Source organism: Motacilla alba, chromosome 2, assembly GCF_015832195.1.
Source record: "Motacilla alba alba isolate MOTALB_02 chromosome 2, Motacilla_alba_V1.0_pri, whole genome shotgun sequence".
Lineage (NCBI taxonomy): Eukaryota > Metazoa > Chordata > Aves > Passeriformes > Motacillidae > Motacilla > Motacilla alba.
The window spans coordinates 130546651-130555517 of NC_052017.1; the positions used below are offsets into that span (position 1 = coordinate 130546651).

The 8867-nt window shown below is 43.3% G+C and overlaps 1 protein-coding gene across 1 annotated transcript; it reads right to left on the minus strand.

Annotated features, from left to right (window-relative positions):
- Positions 1-2861: 2861 nt before the first annotated feature.
- Positions 2862-8348, minus strand: LOC119698356 (cytochrome c oxidase subunit 6C-2). The gene is made up of 4 exons (XM_038130168.1): positions 8201-8348; positions 7470-7597; positions 5789-5910; positions 2862-2989 (listed from the first exon to the last, which is right to left on the minus strand). The coding sequence occupies exons 2-3, from the start codon at positions 7581-7583 to the stop codon at positions 5791-5793; spliced, it is 234 nt and encodes a 77-aa protein (XP_037986096.1). The 5' UTR covers positions 7584-7597; positions 8201-8348; the 3' UTR covers positions 2862-2989; positions 5789-5790.
- Positions 8349-8867: the final 519 nt, after the last annotated feature.

Sequence of the window (8867 nt, forward strand, 5' to 3'; positions counted from 1 at the left end):
GTTCTTGTGAGCTGTTTATTCATTTGGTTACAAGGCGTAGGACAATGACAAGACTGATGTACAAGCTTTATGAGGGCCCTATTACATCCCAGTTGGTCACTGGACTTCACAGTGTACCAGAAAATGCAATAGATCATGACAATACTTTGGAAGTAAAAACTGGTGACTAGCTTGCCAAAAACGTGTGCTGAAAAGTTTTATGCTTTTGTGACTAACTGAATCAAAACCATTCAATTAGACTAATCTGTTCCTTATTTATGGAGTACACAGACAAGCCAAGGGGATGCAAACACACCTGTACAAAATGAGGAACAGCAGTTTCATTTCTAAGTTTGTAGATTTCAGCCATTTTTTTAAAGATTCATTTGTGTTTTTCCTAAATTACATTCTCCTGGAATAAACACTTGCTTAAATTACACTTTTCTTCAGTGAATTGAGCTGCATCTTTACTGCATTAAGCAGGTTCTTTCTCCCCCTTCTGACCACATGTATGGAAACGAGTGGGGACAGCACATAAATCAACCTCTCCTGCATATGAGCTGTGTGAACTATGAAAACAAAGTTATCCAAAGAGCAGCTGCCTGTACTTAGCTGCTAAAGCAGTGCAATGTGTACTCTTAAAACATGCCTACTCTCATAACGCTCTTTAGACCTGGAGAGCTCACAACTTCAAATCTATCTTTTTAGTTTGCTTCCAGAACAATCAATCACTCCTCAAACACTCCAGAATAAAGTAAGCTAGCCAAAAAATTTGGAGCCATAGTCAGGCAAGACCTTTCCCAAAGCAGTTCAGGTCAAATAATTCCTTTTTATATATCATTTCATGCATAAATATAGGAAAAACCTTCAGACATTTGGGATAATCTCCAAGAGCAGCCAAGCATGTTTTTCAGCTCTGCATTTCCTAGAAACAGAATGCCCTGTAACAAGCAACTGATTAGGGTCTAACTCACAGATCTCATACTATGTTATGTCCCACTCCAATTCTTTGTATGATAGAATTAGCTGAACTCTTGCTGGCAGAGGAAAAAAAAAATTAAAAGGAAGAAAAAAAAAAAAGAAAACTGATGTTTTGGTGCTGATTTCAGAAAAGCAGGTTAGGTATCCAGCTTTGCACTCCCTTCCTACTCCAGAGGAAAGCAGGCTGTGGGTTGGTTGGCATTGCCTGCTTAAGGGAAGTACTTGCCTTGCATCCAGTGTGAAACCAGACTGCATCCAGAAAGCAACAATTGCAGCCTGCAGAGTCTCAAAGCACAGCCACAGAAGTTAGAACTCAGCTTCCTTTGTTAAATACATTTAGCTAGAGACATCCCTGAGCTCGCTCTATCTGTCAAAAATTGCCTTCAGTCACAAAACTCTCATTTCTTTAAATCACATGAGCTGGTAGCTGAAGGAACACAGACTGCAATAACTGCTGCTGGCTACAACAGTTTAAAAGAAACGAAGAATTAAACAGTAAATTAATTCATAGCAACTGTGAAGAATACAGGGCCTAGACCGACAAGGGAAGTCATGTCTATTAACCTGCACACCTGGCAGTAGCAAGTTTCTTTGCCTCTGAAGCTGTCAGTAAGACTGAAGAGCCCTGGCTATTTAAACCTGCAGACAGGCCTGAGAAAATGTTAGTCAGTACTTAATGGCATACACTGTTTATACTATACATTGGGAAGATAAATGGGTATCATTTGCTATTGTTAAGCTCTGGTTTACATTTATAGGAGCTGGGGTATTTTGATTACTAGATGGTTTCCCCAGCATCACTAATGTCAAATTCTTTCTTTCCTTAAAGGAAGCACTGTCTGCAAGGGAAGTTTAAAGAAAATCCCATGTTGCTCTATAAAATGTTCTGGATCACATACATTACTTGTGTGCTTTCATTAGTCCAAATGTTGTTCAAGGATACCTATTAAGTGCTAAGTAGTTAATGATCCATGTAAAATAATAAGAGTTATTCCAAACAGGATTTGAACCGAAGACCTTCAAATACAACACAGATGGCCTAATTTGTCATGCTGCTTCATACAAATACTTCCTTCCTTTCATGCAGTCAGCTTTTGCCTGCTCTCCTAAGTATCCACATTTAGCAAACAAAAGCTGCAGTCCTAGTACCTTCTTCATCCTGAGCAAGAGGCAATGACAAAGCCTGTTCTCACTGACAGGTTATCATGGCCCAAGACAGAGCATCGTGCCTCAGACTGCACAGAATGTAGCAGGGATCCAAACTATGCTTAGCTGACTACTTCCAGATATTATAAAGATGATACATGTCTAAAAGCAGCATGCCAAGATTTTTATTACCATAATACAATATTTACTTTGTCTGCCTGTACCCCCTTCCCTCTTGTACATCAATTAGATGGGAACATGCCTGCAGTTTGGAGTCATTTTCCAATTAGAGTAACTAATATACCATGTGTAAGAACGGGCATTTGCAGAGTCTCTAAGTCTTGCTGTAACAGTTTGCTGATGTAAGGAAGACAATACAGTGATGACAGCAGAAAAAGACAAAAAGGTTGGCTGGTGTATTTCCAGAATTTCCAGACAAATTCTTTCGTCTCAAGGTCAGCTCACCTTGTGAAGCCAGAGGTAACACAGACCCCTCCAGAAATCCATCCTCTCCCTTCCTGCAACATCTGTCCTCTTGCACATTCCCATAAGCAGCTGGGACAAACTAGCTGTCACTGCTTAGGGATATACTGTGCTATCAAATGTGGAATTGGGCCAAAAAAGAGATGCAAATAATTCCTGGAGGAAAGATGGACTTAGTCATCTTGGGCAAGTTCTGAAGACTTTCCACCCCTCTTTCCACCCACCCAGTACCTGAGCCTTTAAGTATTTCTACATTAATGAAGAGAACTAAATGTCACTGACATATGTATTTTATTTATTGAGTTGCATTAGAGCGTGCCATGCACTGTGGTGCATTGCACTTTACACTTCAGTGAACAAATAAGGTTCAGTCATCAAGTCTTCTTGAAATGAAGGGAATCTGCAAGATAAAAAAAGCCCATTAAGGTATGATGGACAAACTTCATGCTCTAAGTAAACACACTAGCATGTACGAATGCAAAGCAGCAGAGAGAGACGTTTATGCGGTAGTTTAGTCTAGAGGAATTCCCCGTTATTTCCTGAGCTTGAAGTTTCACACACCCTTCATGTGGCAAACAGAAGTGAAACATGGAACAAATCAAGAGCTGGAACAACACTGCACAGCACATCAGGTTCACTATATATACTGCACTGGTAACTGAATCAGTCTTGCTGAGGGCCTGCAGGAGAAAGGAATGCAGCTTTCAGATAGGAGCCAGAGAGGAAACAAGTGGTGCAGGCAGCCTACCAAGGAAGGAAGAAAACCAAATTCAAATTGCTTCTCCCCGTTATACTGAACACAATCCAAGACCAGCTGTGCTCCATGACACGTCTTGAAAGTGGTTAGCACCAAGCTCTGAGCTTCCCCCTTTATTCCATGGCTGAGCACACAGCAGATACCAGATACTCCTCACATTTGTACCTCACTTAATTTCCTTTGTCAGTATCACCACCAGAGTGCACAGCAAGACGATGGAAAAGTGTGAATTCACAGGGAGGTGCCAAGGTACCTCCATTCCCAGCAGGAACAAACTTGGTGTAGAGTGCCATGCTACCACCATAACAAATGAACTCCTTCCTGCCCACCCGACCCGTTCCTCAACTCTGGGGCCAAGTACTGGTTCCACAGAGAGTATTCAGTGAGGCTAAGCCACTGTATTTACTGCCACATACAGGACACACTCCAGTAAACTGGGAGATGTAGAGAGAGCATGATCACTGTGTCCTTTAGGTAAGTACACCAAAAAAAGGCTTAAAATTCAAAATAGTGAAGATTTAAACTTCTGAAGCCAACAGAAATGTCTTCCATCTGTTCTGGCTACTTGTCCCTTTTTAGAGAGCCTTTACAAAACATTTGAAACACTGGCATTGTTTTGCCCTTCCCCTACTTTTGTATTCATGTGCAGGCGCAACAAAAACCAACCTCTTTCTACTAAGAAAGACTGAAAAAATAGCTGTTCTTATATACACAGGCTAAGGAACAAGAAACATCATCTCAAGAAACATCAACTCAAGCAAAATCACAAAAGACGATTTGTCTCTCATGTTTTCTTTTGAGCTAGTACAATTAAGAAATGGAAAAATTGTTTAGGAAACATTTAATTTTAACAGGTGCACACAATGTGCAATTTCTTTTTAAGTTGCCAAGGGGAACACAGGCTGAGAGTGGAGCTCTATTTGTACAGAAATAAATCCTGCTCATGATTTGAATTAAATATTCAACATGCATCCTTGTTGACAGTGCTTGTTTCAAATGATTTTACCACCAGATGGTCCTTCAGAATTCACTGATGAAGGCCACCTGACTAAAGGATGCAATGCCAGTATCTAAAGAAGTTTAAAAATGACTATAAAATAGCCAGAGGACTGAATCAGAGGCAGAATTACCAAGATTTAAATCAGGTAAATTTATAATTTCATTATTTATAGTTGTTGCAGTCATAGCTAAAGAACAGCAGTATCCCACTCTCACAAAACAAAAAAAACTCCAAAACACTACCAAAAGCTGGGACTGACACAAGGACTTTTTACCTTTTTTTTTAATTTTTTAGAAGAGATGGAGCTTTGAGCTTTTTTACAAAATTGTGCTAAGCAGAAACCAGGTGGTTCCAGATTCCCATAGAACAGAATTCAGTGTTCATAGTGTTAAGTACGGATCTTTTATTCAATCTTGCTTGTTCATGCAAACAAGCTGAGAAAATCCAGCTGGCCAGGATAATTAAAGCCACAGATTATCACGTAATGATCACAATATGAAAACATTCCAAAAGAATGAAAAACTATCATTCTAGATTAGTCTGAAGTCATTTTAGGAGAAGCAGAGAACTCAATGTAAAAAATTTGCACCAAGAAAGGGGGAGGAACTCTATTGAGTTGTCACATCAGCTTGTGCAGCTTAGTGAGCACAGTTATTAATAACTACAACACAGCTGAAAGCAAGACTTTTGTCCTGGTGTTACTAGCAAGGGAGAACAAAGCTGGGTAGTGTCAAGTGCTTAAAAATGAGTATTGTGAACAAAGTTCTATTCAAGCTTCATACAATATGGCAAAAATATGATTATTAGAACACAGAGTTGTATGCCACTGTGATTTTATATATATATATATATATATATATGTGTGCGTGCGTGTATAGATGTATTTCCCCCTCTCACCAACTTCAAAATACAAAATTATATGCAGAAGCTGTCTCTGTTTCTTAGGTTAAGATGTATGCTATGAGAGAGAATCAGCCTCTCCATTTTCTCACTCACTGTACCACCACAAGTATGTAAGCAGAAGATACAGACAGGCCCAAGTTAAGCAGTTCAAGATGTGACAGCATGAACATAACTGTGGAATCAGGCAAGTCTTGGAGTTTAACATTAGAGCTTTGTCTCCTCTCCGTGGTTATGTGAGGAGGGCAAAGGCCTGGCATCATCACTCTGTCTCCTGTACCCACAACTTAAACAAATTACACAAAAGGTATTCAGGAGCTTCTATCCTGCCTTTATTTCCCAGACCCCAGTTCTCCTGTTTCTTCACATTTTTATTACCCAGGTCTCTTGAGTGCAATTTGTATCCTTTTTCTTTGCAAAACCCTTTCGATTTGAAAAAAAAAAAAGGGAAGATCCCCCCTAGCAGAAGCACAACATCTCACTGAAATCATCTTACTCCTGCTGTAATGCAGTGCAGTTCACTACCTGCAGATGCAGCTTACCATCACTTGGCTGGTGCACTCTCAAGCACACCAGCTGCCTTCATGGCTTCAAAGTCCTTCATGGGATCATAGTTTCTATAGAAGTCTGCATAGGCTTGTTTCCTGGGTTCAGCGACTCCAAACTGGAAAGTAACACACAGAAAACTAAAGTTTGCAAAGCTTTATAAACAGATTTTTTCTGTTAGTTCCAAAATGTCTATTCATCTAAAAGGCCTTTAGCTCAAATTATTAAACATTCCTTTGTTCCTGTTAAAACCCAGAGGTCAGGCTACCTATCATTGGTCAGAAGAACAAATGTCTTAAAAATAAAGTCTGTTACAAGGTCGCACATCACACTTTCAAGGGCACAAACCACTCCATCTGTATTGACACCAGTGTCCAACACCCTCCCTGCTAACAGATTTATACATTAAACGTGTCATTATGGCAAGTTTTGTGCCTCTGGGCAGCTGCAAAACTCTAACTCCATATCAAATGGCATCCTACACTGTACACTATTTGAGCTACACTGTAAGTCAACTACATCTGGTAAAATTTTACAAGACGGGCAAGCCACTCTTACAGGTCACCAACATAAAAAGACACAATTCCCGTTTCTTGGACACCCATTCACCCGAAGCACAGGGATACACTCAAAAAGCTCCCAAAAACTTGAAAAAAATCCTGAGGTGGGTTTGTACAACAGCATCTGACGTGGAACAAAGTAAATGGCTGCTGAGATCCATGTTACCTGTTTAAATCTGGTCTGCCACCTCACCAGTGTGTTAGCACGGGGGTGTCAAATAAGGCACTGACCCAGAGACTGCTAAAAACTTAGATATTCTAAGTCTGACCACAAACAAGCTTGTCTACCTCTCAAGAGATGTGTTAAGTACATGTGTGAGCTTATTGTTTCTGACAGACATTTGCGGCTCTGAGAAGTTGTGAAAAACTTGAAATTAACTTAATTTCTCCTCACTTTTGTCAACAACTTCCTGAGCACTCAAATGCTGCCCATATATACGGATGAGGAGAAAACCAAGATCCAATTCTTCCACAAGAATTCACACTGTGTTGTTTGCTTTGTGTATGAGATCCAAGAATTATTTAGTAAGAGCACTCAAGAACCAGTACTTATCTTCTGCTCTTATCTTTATCAGAAATCAAACCTGTAAGGGTGTTTTTTCTGGAAACATAATGCTCCCTTTCCACACGACACCTCAAGAGCAAAGACAGAAAGACCCCATTGGGTTTTCCCACACTGATCACTGATATCCTCAGTGTGAAGGATGAATTTTCCAAATTGCTTTAGAGCAAGTTTCCTGAAATCAGTCAAGAAATAAAGTAAGACTCGGACAACTCTCCCAAGTCTCCGAAACTGTGGCAGACCAAAGCACGAACTACCCAGAGTTACCGTGCATCAGCTGTGAATGGCCAAGAGCATTTTGGGACTAGGAGACTCAAGGTGAAGTTGTCAGGAATTGCGTGACCTTGAACACACAGCGTGAAACATCGGATTATTCACATCATTTCTTCAAATGAAGATTAGGGAGATTTATTTGTGCTTTGGAAAGATGCTTACAAAAATACATTACTAAACCTTTCTGATGAACAGCTCAACCCAATCTCAACAGAAAAATATTATGAATTCTTTAAATATTCCAATGAGCCCAGTTTATAACCAAATGACTACAGAGCCCACCTTGTACAAAGCTGCAGATCCCACAGACACCACAAACGCCCCAAGGAGGTGAAACTTCATCCGCCTGGCCAAAAGGCCCCGCATCTGGGGCTTTGGCAACAGTGCAGCCGACATGGTGACTGGATTTCCTGAAAGAAAAAAAGAAATAAGAGAATTGTGGGAGAAGCTCTGCTTAAAATAATTTTCGGTACTACAGAAAGGTCATTCTTCTTGAATTGTGCAAGAATCGTCTTCACGGTATAAGCAACGGTGGTCCTGTGTGTTTGACCTTCCAATGAGAATATTTAAGGGGCAAAATTCAAGGACAACCTATTTATGACACGATTCTAGTTTAAGTTCTTGCACTCCTTACACCCAGTATTCGTGGAATCAAGGCTGGCCTGCGCTGCTCACAATAACGCTGCGCTCCCCGCAGGCTCTTCCCTCACAGGCCTGCTGTCCTGCTGTTTACGTCAGAACACACTCGGAGCAGTACCGGGGCCAGGCTGGGAGCAGCCCCGCAGCGCTCCCGCACCCAGGGCGCCCCAGCCCCGCGCTGCAGCCGCCACGGGCGGGCCCGGCTCCGCCACCCTCAGGGACGCGCAGAGGTCACGGCGCTGCCGCAGGGCCACGGCCGAGAGGAGAACGGCGGCTGGCGGCCCTAGGGACGGAGATGCTAAGGGAAGTGAGAGGGAATGAGGGGAGGGAGAGGGACCGGCGGGAGCCGCGGCGGGAGCGGGGAGCGGCCTCACCTCACGGCCCACCAAGGTCCTTCCGCGCCGCCGCCGCGCTCCCGCTGCGGCACCGCTACTCCGCATGCGCGGGGGGCAGCGGCGTACGGCGGGCCGCGCGGGTCAAACCCGGCCGGGCGCACCCGGCGCCTGTGGGAGCGAACCACGGGATCGATTAGATTGGAAAAAGCCTCTGAGGGCAGCGAGTCCAGCCTGGGAGCCAACAGCACCGCGCCAAACAGACCCTGGCACTGAGTGCCAGGTGCAGTCTTTCCTTAAACAGCCCCAGGGACGACGACAACACCACCTCCCTAGGCAGCACATTCCAATATTTGTTCAGTCATCTTTGCTGTGAAGAAATTCCTCCTAATGTCCAACCCCAACCACCCCTGGCACAGCTTGGGGCCCTGTCTTCTTGTGCTGTCCCTTGTTTCCCGTGAGAAGAGCCCGACCCCAGGTGGCTCCAGGCTCCTCGCAGGGCTCTGTACAGAGCGGTGAGGTCACAGCCGAGCCTCCTTTGCTCCAGGCCAAACACCCCCAGCCCCATCAGCCGCTCCGCTCCGGGCTTGTGCTCCAGACCCTTCCCCAGCTCCACTGGCCTCTGGACTCGCTCCAGCTCCTCAATGTCCTTCCTGAATTGAGGGGCCCACCTGTGGCCTCACCAGTGCCAAGTACAGTGCCCTGCCCT

Excerpts from the sequence above, each read along its gene's own strand:
- LOC119698356 (XM_038130168.1), bottom strand. The coding sequence starts at position 7,583 with ATGTCGGCTGCACTGTTGCCAAAGCCCCAGATGCGGGGCCTTTTGGCC. Across the intron at positions 5,911-7,469 it reads GATCTGCAGCTTTGTACAAG|TTTGGAGTCGCTGAACCCAG; the intron begins GTGGGCTCTGTA and ends GTTACTTTCCAG.